Source organism: Pelophylax lessonae (assembly GCF_965119305.1).
Source record: "Pelophylax lessonae genome assembly, chromosome: 4".
Taxonomy (NCBI): Eukaryota; Metazoa; Chordata; class Amphibia; order Anura; family Ranidae; genus Pelophylax; species Pelophylax lessonae.
This window is the reverse complement of record NC_138771.1, coordinates 118051744-118065708: the sequence shown is the minus strand read 5'-3', so window position 1 is coordinate 118065708 and position 13965 is coordinate 118051744. Positions and strand designations below refer to the sequence as shown.

At 42.0% G+C, this 13965-nt stretch overlaps 1 protein-coding gene across 1 annotated transcript in view; it reads right to left on the bottom strand.

Annotated features, from left to right (window-relative positions):
- Positions 1-13965, bottom strand: part of LOC309553341 (dual oxidase maturation factor 1-like) — a 133836-nt gene that overhangs the window by 13155 nt on the left and 106716 nt on the right. The window contains exon 5 of the mRNA XM_082254408.1: positions 6810-7023. Within this exon, the coding sequence (XP_082110534.1) occupies positions 6810-7023 (214 nt within the window). The remainder of the gene's footprint in view (positions 1-6809; positions 7024-13965) is intronic.

Below are 13965 nucleotides of genomic sequence, written 5' to 3'. Positions count from 1 at the left end.
GTGCGGCTCATGGGACTTCTTTTCCTTCTTCATTCTCTAACGTTTGGGCATTTCAAAAGAAGTATCACTTTAGATGAGAAGTGTGCCTGGTTTCTTACCTTTGAGCCAATTACCACAATAACACTTATAAACCTAGACATATATAGGTGTGATAGTAGCAGAAATATATGCTTGCGCTAATGAAATAATTAACACTAATATGGCTCTGCTCCTATAACACCTATATATGTCTAAGTGTAAAATATATATAAGTATGTGTGTATATATACCACTATACACAAGTTCAGATGTTTTGCCTGCCTCCAAAAACCCCCAAAAAATGCCTGCAACAACACACCTGGGCGTTTTTTTTTTTGGCGCTAGCGTTTTTTTGGGCATTTTTTGGGTTCTTTGGAGGCAGGCAAAACATCTGAACTTGTGTATAGTGGTATATATACACACATACTTATATGTATTTTACACTTAGACATATATAGGTGTGATAAGAGCGGAGCCATATTAGTGTAAATGATTTCATTAGCGCAAGCATATATTTCTGCTACTATCACACCTATATATGTCTAGGTGTATATATACATACATGGGTGTGTATATATACCCCCTATACACATGTTCAGATGTTTTGCCTGCCTGAAAAGACCCCAAAAAATGCCCAAAAAAACGCTTGCTACTAAACCGGCAAGGTGTGAAAAGAGAGAAGCCACTAACCTGTGTCAAAATACAAACTATCTTTTTTTTTTATTACCCCAGATACTAAATCCAAAGAATTTTTTTAATTTTTTCAATAATTGGCTCTCTATCAAAAATGACAATTTTTAAGAACTTTTTTTGTGTGATTAATAGTCCCTGGGGTATGACCCAGAACCCTAGGCACTTTTTAGGGGCATTTATTGGGTTTTAGGGCTTCAAAATTGTGTTTTTTGATTACCAAAGTTCGGGTCCCATTGATTTCAATGGGGTTCTGAAATCTGGGCCGAACTTTCGGGAAGTTCGGATTTTCTGGCCGAACCGAACTTAACTTTTGAAAAGTTCGATCATCCCTAGTTGTGACCTGATATATTTATTTTAATCATGTTTAACATGGGCATTCATGCTCATGTATGGTTTTAAAGATGTACAATAAAATTACTTTTTTAGTTTTATTTGTGGTGTGGTTGTGATCCTTCTCCTCCCATTGGCCTGCAAAGCCCCATCTTTTTTCTATTTTTTGCCTATTACCATTTCAGGGTATGGGCCTTACTACACAGCATTTTTGTGTCTTAGTCACCACAGTATTCATAAGGAATGACATACTGCAGACCCCAATATAAAGGAAATCCACTGACTGAATCAAAAATCTTCATTGTTCTGGCTTTTACCCCCAACCCACCCAATGAGTCATCATACGCAGCAAAACCACTATATACTGCCATACGTATTCTGGCACAGAAGACAGAAATAAACATTTCAGAGTGCTAGAAGAATCCTTCAATAAGAAAAGTTACTGGAACACAGCTATCAGTACAAGCATTAAGACTGTCTTGAAAACACAAAGAGAAAAGCTCCTTTTGTACAAAGAGAAAAACAAATAGCCATGTACCTCTAGTAACCATATAAAGTCCAAGGCTAGAAGAGATTCCAAAGTCGATCAAAGAGCTGCAACCCATCACAACAGAAAATTACACTTGTGGGACGTTATTTCTCAGAACCAGACTTCCGCATGGAAGAAAAAGGAACATTAAAACCCTCAGGAAAGGAAAACCTTGTGACTACAAATAATAATTTTGTTTAACACAAGGGATAACGTAAATCACCAATAAATAGAGTAATGACTATTCTCACCATTGGGACTCTCCGCCCCTCATGCCACATTAGTTATGTAACTAACTTCCTGACTTTAATGACCCTGTGTTTATTCCCAGAGAATGCTATTGTTGCATATTATTTTTTGACATTTTGCCAAACCTTTGCATATCAGCACTGCTTGGATTGAAGGGAAAACCCCAGAAACTTCTCCATAGTTGGGAAACTCAGACAGTTTGGAGTTAGGGACCACACCCATCAGATACAGCAGTGTGGCTCCCACATATGTTTGCAAATGAATGCAACTAAAACCTCTTTTTTTTTAAGCTTAGCAGTTAAACAGAGGTGTTTGCTTGAATTGTGGGGTTCGTTGAATCCTGCTTCAAATTAACAAAACCAGAACCTCACTAAAGTTTATGAATTTTGATACAAAATTTTGCTTATTTTCAACACTAATGACGCTTTTGTCAAAAAAGGCATGGGGGAGTTAGCCACTGCCATGGAGGACATTTAACAAAAAGTAAAAAAATACCATACAGAAGGGGGAGGCTCCATTATTACAACTTAAGTGGCAACATGCAAAATGCACCAATCCTTTAAACAACACGCTTGGGAGATGCCATTAAGCTGTATGTGGTGCTACAGACAATACAATTTTCATGGACAGCTTCAACAGTACTGTATTCTGGCATTACATGTTGTATTTTGTATAATTGTGCAATTGATTTTTTACTTTTGCTTTTAGCTTCAGCGATTTATTTATTTGGGACTGCGACATTGCGGCGGACAGTTTAGACCCCTAACTGAAATTTTTGAAATTTTTTGGGGACCAGTAACATTAATGCAGTAATACAGCTAAATAATATGCACTGTTACTGTATAAATTACACTGGCAGGCAAGGGGTTAACACTGGGGGTGATCAAGGGGTAAAATGTGTTCCCTATTGTGTTTACTAACTGTGTGGGGGGATGGGTTGGACAGAGGCAGGGAGAGATCATGATTCAGCTGAGGTTAATGACATTATTTTTCCCTGCCTCTCTGGCAGAAGAGCTGCCTGCTTTGTCTACATAGGCAGGTGGCTCTTCTGTCTTTCTAGCTGACGATTGCGGGAGGCCGGTGGCGATCGAGCCCGCTCCTCCCACAGTCTGGCTTCTGCTGTTTCTAATGCCGCCAAACCCACGTGCACATAATCACGTAGATCTACGTGATTATGCGCAGTCGAGCCACCCTGCCACAGTAAATCTGCTTGGGCAGTCGGCAAGTGGTTAATAAAAAAAATATATTCAAGTGCTAACATTTTAGGAGAGCTAGTCAAAGAACAAGTAAACTTTGTTAAAGTAGATATAAACCCAACCACGAAAATCTCATATAGATCTAACATGAGAATATTACTTGGAAAGACTATATTTTTTTAATAGCTAGCTTCCGTGAAAAAAACAGCCAGTCCTTGTTGGGGCACTTTGTGTCATGTGGTGACAATTCTCTGCCCCTGTCTCCCACAATTACCTTGCCTGTAAATCACCACCCCATGCTCCCCCAAATGAAATGATAAGCTGCTGTGCTTTTGCACATTGCCCAGCCATCTTGCACTGTTGTCAGTGTCACTATTAAATGGAGACCTTCCGTGAAAATGCAAGTGCAAGTGCTCTTTTGAAAGTCCCATCGCCAAAGTTAAATTGTCTGAAAAAAGGTATTGTAATGTAATAATAAGACTATAAAGTTGTTACTAATAAAAAAAATAAAAACTTGCCTTGGCTTCTCATGCTTCCAGGAGGCACAGGTGATGTCAGCATGCCTCACTGCTGCCTCCTGGGATAGCTATCCCAAGAGGCAACAGTGAGGCACAGTGACGTCACTTGCACCTCTAAGAGGTGTCAGAAGCTGGGGTCAGGGTAAGTATCTTTTTTAGCAAAAGCTTTTTTTTTTTATATCATCTTTGTATTTTCAAGTAAGGTCTGCTTTAAAAAAATTAAAAAAAAATTCCTGTGAAAAAAACAGCAATTCTTAGGAAATATTCCCTATGAAAAAAGGCATGCATCCCTGTAGTACAACAGAAAACAGCAAATAGGCTGCAGGAAATCAGCAGCATTAGGATGTAAAAAAGGCTGAATACAAGTGAAAATCCTTTCTTCCTCCACCTCTAAATTCTCCAAGTTACACAACATTTTGCTACCTATAGGGTATTTAATAAGTATTTACATCTACTTTAACAGACCTGCGAATACCTACAAGCCATAAACTAATCTCTCCCTATGCATGTTTTCAGCAACACTCCTTTGCTTTCCATATCACAGGTAAGACACATTGTTAGTAAACCTGTTATTTCCACATCCTATTATAGTGTGGGAGCTGGCTTATGCAGGCCACCTTATTGGCCTTTCTAAGCCAGCTGACCTAAGTACAAAAGCCTTGTATCAGTTTAGCAGTGCATTATGGTTACGACCTAGTTAGAATCGCTGTAACTCTTGTTTTGCTACTTAGAAAACAGAAATATAAAACTTTTTTACCTTAATGCAAGGAATGCCTTAAAGAAATTGTAAAGTCTCGTTTTCTTTCCTACAAAAATAACAAACATGTTATACAGTATCTCACAAAAATGAGTACATCCCTTACATTTTTGTAAATATTTTATTATATCTTTTCATGTGACAACGCTGAATAAATAACACTTTGCTACAATGTAAAGTAGTGAGTATACAGCTTGTATAACAGTGTAAATTTGCTGTCCCCTCAAAATAAATCAACACACAGCCATTAATGTCTACACCGCTGGCAACAAAATTAAGTAAAGCCCTAACTGAAAATGTCCAAATTGAGCCCAAAGTGTCAATATTTTGTGTGGCCCCTGATATTTTCAAGCACTGCCTTTACCCTCTTGGGCATGGAGTTCATTAGAGCTTCACAAGTTGCCACTGGAGTCCTCTTCCACTCCTCCATGACGACATAACATAGCTGGTGGATGTTAGAGACCTTGTGCTCCTCCACCTTCTGTTTGAGGATGTCCCAGAGATGCTCAATAGGGTTTAGGTCTGGAGACATGCTTGGCTAGGCCATCACCTTTACCCTCAGCTTCTTTAGCAAGGCAGGGGTCGTGTTGGAGGTGGGTTTGGGGTCGTTATCATGGTGGAATACTGCCATGCAGCTCAGTCTCCGAAGGGAGGGGATCATGCTCTGCTTCAGTATGTCCCAGTACATGTTGGCATTCATGGTTCCCTCAATGAACTGTAGCTCCCCAGTGCCGGCAGCACTCATGCAGCCCCAGACCATGGTACTCCCACCACAATGTTTGACTGTAGGCAAGACACACTTGTCTTTGTACTTCTAACCTGATTGCTGCCACACACGCTTGACACCATCTGAACCAAATAAGTTTATCTTGGTCTCATCAGACCACAGGACATGGTTCCAGTAATACATGTTCTTAGTCTGCTTGTCTTCCTCAAACTGTTTGTGGGCTTTCTTATGCATCATCTTTAGAAGAGGCTTTCTTCTGGAATGACAGTGCTCAGACCACACGCTGCATACTGCATCAAAATTGTCTGCATGGCTGACAGGCTGACCCCCCCACCCCTTCAACCTCTGCATCAATGCTGGCAGCACTTGTATGTCTATTTCCCAAAGACAACCTCTGGATATGACGTAGAGCACGTGCACTCAACTTCTTTGGTCGACCATGGCAAGGCCTGTTCTGAATGGAACCTGTCCTGTTAAACCACTGTATGGTCTTGGCCACCGTGCTGCAGCTCAGTTTCATAGTCTTGGCAATCTTCTTATAGCCCAGGCCATCTTCATGTAGAGCACCAATTCTATTTTTTTCAGATCCTCAGAGAGTTCTTTGCCATGCGGTGCCATGTGGTGCCATGCTGAACCTCCAGAGACCAGTATGAGAAAGTGAGAGTGATAACACCAAATTTAACACATCTGCTCCCCATTCACACCTGAGACCTTGTAACACTAATGATTCACATGACACTGGGGAAGGAAAATGGCTAATTGGGCCCAATTTGGACATTTTCACTTAGGGGTGTACTCACTTTTGTTGCCAGTGGTTTAGACATGAATGGCTGTGTGTTGAGTTATTTTGAGGGCACAGCAAATTTACACTGTTATACAAGCTGTACACGCACTACTTTACATTGTAGCAAAGTGTCATTTCTTCAGTTTTGTTACATGAACAGATATAATAATAGTTTTACAAAAATGTGAGGGGTGTACTCATTTTTGTGAGATACTTTACTCACCCGCTCTGTTGCAGTGGATTTGCATGGAGCAGCCTGGATCCTCCTCTTCTTGGGTTCCTCTTCTGTGATCCTGGCCCCTCCCTCCTGTTGAGTGCCCCCACAGCAAGCAACTTGCAATGGGGGCACCTGAGCCGAGTCACAGCTCCCTGTGTCCATTTAAACACAGAGCCCCGACCTTGAATATTTTTGTGCATGTTGTTTTTGGTTGCTTCCTGTGTCTGGATTTGGGGAATTCCGGTTTCTCAAGATAAATTGACACCTGCTGAGCAATTTCACAAAAGGAGTAATGGACCATAATACCTTGTGCATCATTCAGATTCCTCTCTCGTCTCTGTACCCAACATACCCGCTTCTGTGAAACTCATTGGCCAGCTCAACAAACTGGTTAGAAAACCACATGGAGCTTTTATAAGTACTAGAAAAAATTGTGCTCACTTGGCTCACTCAGGCTCCTAGTGGTCACTGAAAATGGGGCTTAAGCTTATAAATAAGAGTAGGGATAAATTGTTGTGGAATATTTGTATTACAATCCCACATGTATGCATGGATGTACGACTGCATAGCAACCCGAATACCTGAACAAACTATTTGATTGTACAATGAAGTTCAACTATTACAGTTTGGTTCTAGTTTAGCTGTGTTTGTTTAATGTCCATTTTATGTAAATAATTGACTGCATTGATTGAATTAAAAGTTTTTTGCCAAAACATACACTTTAATCTGCATGTAGGGATGTTATCTGGACCAGTATGTGCCTAGTTGACATTCAGGCTAAACCATCTTACCACATTAGTGCAGATGCATAATATGAGGATGCACAATATTGCTGGTGAAGCCTACAAGGACTTATGCTGATAAACTTTTCAGCCACATATAAAATGGGATTAGGGAGACCCCTCTCTAATCCCTCTTGATAGTCTCTGTCATATTGGATCCTGGTCTCCCAAGAAAACCTCTCATTGTAGTTGATTGTTTCATTCAATTGATGAATGGGATCCCCTGAAAAAACAAGAAACAAATGCAGACCTTTAGAAACATGCCTGGGTGGCTTAGAATTTCTGATAATGGTTGAATTTACAAAACAAATTTCAGGTCTCTTGATTTTTATGTACTCGTACAGGGTTGCTACTAGGAAATCCTCCTAATTAAAGACACTTATGAGTTATACAGGCAATATTATTGATCAGATTCGATCAGTGCCTAACCAGCATTGAATCAAGTCACAGAACATGTGGCATCACAGATTAATTCCATAATCCTCTATTTATCATACATTTTGTAAGAAACAACCGACCTACCAACCAAACAACCAACCAATCAACCAAATACAGTAGATAGCACTTTGTTCTACAATGGAACTCTAGTAGAGGTCAGATCTACAATTGGTATAACTAAAACTACGCTACATCCAAATAGTACCAGAGAATGGTCCCAACCACTGAAGTAGCATTGTAAACCTTGTTCTCATCACAACCTAAATGTCTGTGCCAGAAAAGGGGTGCTTATACTGGTCTGTCCTTGCTTACATGAATATGCAGATATCCCATCACGTTTCCAATTTTAAGGTTTTGATTGTTTGGGGTCCAAGAAGAAGCATATCTACTTGGATGCAAAAAATGTACATTCAACAAATCTATTTTAATATATAAATTGGAGAACTATGTATATGTGCAAATCAATATGAGATTGCAAGGCAATCGTTCATCTTGCTCGAGATTTTATTTGGTAGGGCAATATTAGTTTCAGACTCCTCACTTCTTTTGTTTTAGTGTCTGTGGAATGTTGGCAGCAAAGAGATCCAATCTTCACAATTAAATTACTGACCTTGCAAAATTCTAGTTAACTCTAATTTTATATAATCCATTGTATTTAGTCCACATTCCATATTTATACCGTACTTGACTGTATTATGAATCACACTAGATATATGAATTCTTCCTTGAAAAAGTACTTTCAAGATGATAGTAAATGTCGGTAAAAGATAACCTAGCAACCACATCTATTCAGCAGCTGTGTTTTAATGCCTTTTGTTTCCATGACACACTGTAAATGGTAAGTTTATGGGCCCATGCTTCTTGCTTGGAGTTATAGTCAGCAGAGCAGCCAGTAAAATTCTTCTTTCAATGTCATGGATACGGCAAACACAATGTTAGATTCTACTAAATAATGAAAAAAAAACAACATCCCTAGTACTGGTGCTTTACCACAATTTCAGACATACTGTAGGCGCCTGGTAAATCGCTTCTGGCATCTGCTAGAGGCAGAGGAGAGTGCAACAAGGAGAGGAGAGTGGAGATTGGAGAGCAGTGCAGTCACGAGTGCACGAGACGCTCAGGGGAGACACTGAGGGGGGCTGAGAGGCTGAGAGGAAGGAGACTGGGTGGGGTGACAAACCGGGACCAGGAAACAGGACAGGCGGTGGCGGCTGTGGCGAGTGGAGACTGAGGATGGACGGGCTCTGACAGGAGGAAAGAAGACAGCAGTAAACTGTGAGCAGGTGCTGGGCTGATCAGCTGATCCGCTGATCGACTGTTTGGCTGTACGGATGATCGAGGGGGGACTGGAGGGGGATCACACACGGAGCTGTCACGATCTAAGGGGGGGATTCAAGGGGTGACAGGCACAGACTGATTGAAGAGTGGTCGACAGGGGGAGGCTGCAGGATCTGACATCAGACAAAGGTGGCCAAGCAGTTGGATTGGGAGTACCTTAGTACCTTGGAGAACCTTGTGACTGGGAGTACTTGCTGAGTGGGAGCACCTTAGTACCTGGGAGTACCTTGGTACCTGGGACTACCTTAATGACTGGGAGTACCTTAGCGACTGGGAGTACCTTAGTACCTGGGAATACCTTAGCAACAGGGAGTACCTTAGTGCCTGGGGGTACCTTAGCGACTGGGAGTACATTAGCAACTGAGAGTACCTTAACGACTGGGAGTACCTTGGCAGGCAGGAGTACCTTAGCGGGTGGGAGTACCTTGCGACTAGGAGTACCTTAGCGTCTGGAAGTACCTTAGCGACAGGGAGTACCTTAGCGACTGGGAGTACACCAGCGTCCGGGAGTACCTTAGTGACCGGGAGTACCTTAGCGACTAGGGAGTACCTTGTGACTGGGGAGTACCTTGCGACTGGGGAGTACCTTAGCCACTGGGAGTACCTTAGTACCTGGTGACTAGGAGTAACCTGAGACTGGGATGGGAGCACCCTGGGACTGAAAGCCAGGAGAAGTAACTGGAGTAGGTTTAGTATCAGGGAAGCTAAAGTAGAGAAGGTAAAAAATTAGCAGGTCATTATCCTTATTATCCCCATAGAATAGAGGGTAATAATGTCCAACAGGATTGGGGATGCCACTCAGTGCACATCTTGCTCCATGTATGCAATCCTTGATGAAGCAATCGAGGGTGAATACTGCTGTGCGAGATGTGAGCGACTTGTTTCTCTGGAAGCACTGATCCTAGATCTAGAAAACAAAATCGCAACACTGCGCAGCATTAAGAACCTGGAAAGGAGCTTGGACATTACCCAGCAGGTGCTGACGTGGGCCAGCATGGAGGAAGGTGCAGATGATTCACAGGCACCAGAGGTAGTTAGTTGGGTGACAGTTAGAAGGAGGGAAGAGGGAAGAGCGCTAGGGAGGCCAGTCCTGAGTTAGTACACCCCAACAAATATGCCAAGTTGCATGATGATGCGGATATCAGCTCAGGGGTGGCAGTTCTGGAGCAGGCATCCTCCTCTAGCTGCCAGGGGAGCGACGGCTCCAGGAAGGAGGGGGGCAGAGACTCAGGAAAGGTTAGACAGGTAGTGGTAGTAGGGGACTCAATTATTAAGAGGACAGAGAGGGTTATCTGTCAACTGTCAATGGTCACCAAACAGTATGTTGTTTACTGGGCTCTCAGGCTTGCTACATCGCGGATTGGGTAGACAGATTATTGGGCGCGGCTGGGGAGGACCCAGTGGTCATGGTGCATGTAGGCACCAATGACAAAGTAAGAGGAAGGTGGAGGATCCTAAAAAAATATTTCAGGGACTTAGGGAATAGATTGAGGAAAAGGACCTCCAAGGGGGTTTTCTCTGAAATACTACCTGTACCTCAAGCCACACCAGAGAGGCAGAAGGAGCTTAGGGAACTGAAAAAGTGGCAGAGGAACTGGTATAGGAAGGAGGGGTTCAGGTTTCTGGAGAAGTGGAGTGACTTCTCAGTCAGTTACTGGCTCTTTAGTAAGGACTGGCTGCACCTTAATGGGGATGGTACAGCTCTATTGGGAATAAAGATGGCCACAAAGTTGGAGGGGCTTTTAAACTGTTGGGGGTAAGGGCTCAGAGGTAGTGCCAGTTAGTAGCAAACAAAGGACATAAGCTATGATGGGGGTCAGCAGTGACAATATAACTGTAATGACAACTACTGGGGGGAAAGAGCAGACAAACCACAAACCAAGCAGGAATAAACTTAATGATAAATCACTATCAACTCCAACAACACTTAGAGGTGTGTACACAAATGCCAGGAGCCTAGCTAATAAAATGGAGGAATTGGAACTCTAAATACACAAGGAGGACATAGACCTTGTGGGTATAACAGAAACTTGGTTTAACCCGTCACATGATTCGCTGGAAAATATTGAAGGGTATTCTGTGTAAAGGAAGGACAAAGAAGTCAAAAGAGGGGTGGGGGTATGTCTCTATATCAAAAATAAAGTAAGGGTGGTAGAGAGGAGTGACATTATGGAAGGGATGAGGGCGGAGGTGGAATCCGTGTGGGTAGAACTCCATGAGGAATAAGTAAGGAGAAAAGTAATAGTGGGGGTATGTTATAGGCTCCCCAACCACAGCAAGGAGGTGGAGTTGGAATTTATTTCGCAGTTGGGAATAGCAGCAAAGCAGGGGCAAGTCATCGTAATGGGTGACTTCAATTATCCTGATATTGACTGGGAAGAGGGGACAGCTCACTCAGTAAAGGCCCAACATTTAATGAATGTCTTACAGGAAAACTACATGTCTCAGATGGTAGATTCTCCTACTAGAGAAAAAGCATTGCTAGATCTAATAATTAGGAATGATTCGGATCTAATCTCAGATGTAGAAGTATGGGACAACTTGGGTTCTAGCAATTACAGGATGATCACATTTATAGTAGATCATAGGACTACAAGGCACAAGGGGAACATAAGCACCCTACACTTCAGAAGGGCAAACTTTCCTAAAATTGGCTTAATAATAGAGAACATAGATTGGGACCTAACCCTAGGAGCATTGAACACGGAGGAAAAATGGGAATGCTTTAGGAACATATTAACCACTTGCCGACCAGGCCATAGCCGAATGATGGCTACAAAGCAGCTGGATTATTCTGGGAGGGCGTTCAATGACGCCCTCCCAGAATCTCGCTTCCCACGCGCCCCCCTGGGGCGCGCACATGGGAGTGTCTGTGGGGACCCAGCGCATCACGGATCGTGGTAAAGGGCCAGTGAGAGAAGTGGTGGAAAAGTCCCACACATGTGGTATAGCCATACTCAGGAGGGGTAGCAGAATGTATTTCGGGGTGTAGTTGCAAGTATGCCTATACAGTGTGTGAGAAATAACTTGGTAATATGACCATTTTGTGAAAAAAGAAAAAAAAGAAAAATCTTCATTTTGCAGAAATTTGTGGAAAAAAATTACAACTTCAAAAAACTCACCATGCCACTTACTAAATACCTTTGAATGTCTGCTTTCCAAAAAGGGGTCATTTGGGGGGTACTTGTACTTTACTGGCTTGTTAGGGTCTCAAAATATGAGATAAGCTGTCAGTACATCGGGTGTGATCAATTTTCAATGATTGGCACCATAGCTTGTAGACTCTTGAGTAATTGTCATTCAAAATGTGAGAGCACTGAAAGCTGAAAACTGGTCTGGTTAGGAAGGGGGTTTAAGTGCCCAGTGGGTAAATGGTTAAACGAAAGTATCCCACAGTGCATTCCAATGGGAAATACATTTAGAAGAGCCAAGGTCAAACCAGGGTGGCTAAACCGTTATGTAAAAATGCTTATTAGAGTGAAAAAAATGGTCTTTAAGAAATACAAATCGGAGGAGACATTATCGGCTTTCAACAAATACAAGGAATCTAACAAGAAATGTAAAAACGGAATAAGGATGGCTAAAAATTACTTTGAGAGAAACATAGCAGTGGAGAGTAAAAATAACCCTAAGAAATTCTTTAAATATATTAATAGCAAAAAAGTGAGGTCAGAGCCTGTTGCACACATAATTAACAATGATGGGAAGATTGTTACAGAGGACACAGAGAAGGCAACTGTGCTAAATACTTTCTTCTCCTTTTTACACACAAAAATGAGGGATATACTGTCCAGGACTGTATAGTTAGCACATCATCACAAAACTTATCGCAGTGGCTAACAGAGGGCGAAATCAAGAAAAGACTTGATAACATTAACACTAATAAATCACCAGGACCGGATGGCTTTCAGAAAAGGGAGGAGGGATATCCCGGGAAACTATAGGCCGGTCAGCCTGATATTAATTGTATTTAAATTATTGGAAGGACCTTCTTGCCAAACCAATCTGTTAACATTTTACGAGGAGGTGAGCTGTGAGCTAGACAGGGGGAGACCTGTGGATGTGGTGTATCTGGATTTTGCTAAGGCATTCGACACAGTTCCCCATAAACGCTTAATCTACAAACTAAGGTCTGTAGGCATCGACCTCAAGGTTTGTTCAAGGATTGAAAACTGGTTGAATGGGCATGTCCAAAGGGTGGTGATAAATAACGCATACTCAGACTGGTCTGGAGTGGTAAGTGGGGTCCCCCAAGGCTCAGTCTTGGGACCAATTTTGTTCAACATATTCATTGATAACATAGAGGATGGAATCAGTAGCTCAATCTCAGTTTTCACAGATGACACAAAAATATGCAAGGCAATAACTTCTCATCAAGATCTAGAAATCTTACAGAATGACCTGAACAAAATAACAGAGTGGGCAACTACGTGGCAAATGAGATTTAATGTAGAGGAATGTAAGGTATTTCACTTGGGGCAAAAAACATAAATGCAAATTATGCTCTGGGGGGGGGGCCTCTGGGGGAATCCAGGGCGGAGACGGATTTGGGGGTGCTAGTAGAAGATAGACTAAGCAATAGCATGCAATGTCAAGCTGAAGATTTCAAAGCCAGCAGGATATTAGCATTCATAAGAAAGGGGATATATTCCAGAGATAAAGCTATAATCCTACCACTTAAATCCTACCACCAAAAAACTCTGGTCCGGCCTCACCTGGAGTATTCTGTCCAGTTCTGATCGCCAATCCTCAGAAGGGATGTGCTGGAACTGGAGAGAGTCCAAAGAAGATCAACTAAACTAATCAGGGGATTTGAGGACCTTAATTACGAGGAGCGATTACAAGCGCTTAATTTATTCTCCTTGGAGAGGAGACGCCTGAGAGGGGACATGATAGCGATTTACAAATACCTCAATGGTGATCCCAGCATAGGAAAAAAACAATTTAGTCTCAAGGAGTGCACTAGGCCACACACTGAGATTAGAGGAGAGGCAGTTTAACCTTAAGCTGCGTAAGGGGTTCTTCACTGTAAGGGCAGTGAGAATGTGGAACTCTCTTCCACAATTGGTGGTAGCTGCGGGGAGTATGGCTACTTTTAAAAGACTCTTAGATGTGCATCTCACAGACCACAACATTCAGGGTTATGGGAAATGATCAAGCCACTGACACACACACACACACACACACACACACATCTGTAAAGGTTGAACTGGATGGACTGTTGTCTTTATTCAACCTCAACTACTATGTAACTATATGGAAAATTTCAGTTTAGCTTTTCACATTATGGACCCAATCTTTACATTTAAGCAACATTTTTGTTTAAAATACTGCTATATAATAAAAATAAATAGCATTTTCATAGTTAACCTATGACATTCGTATCCTC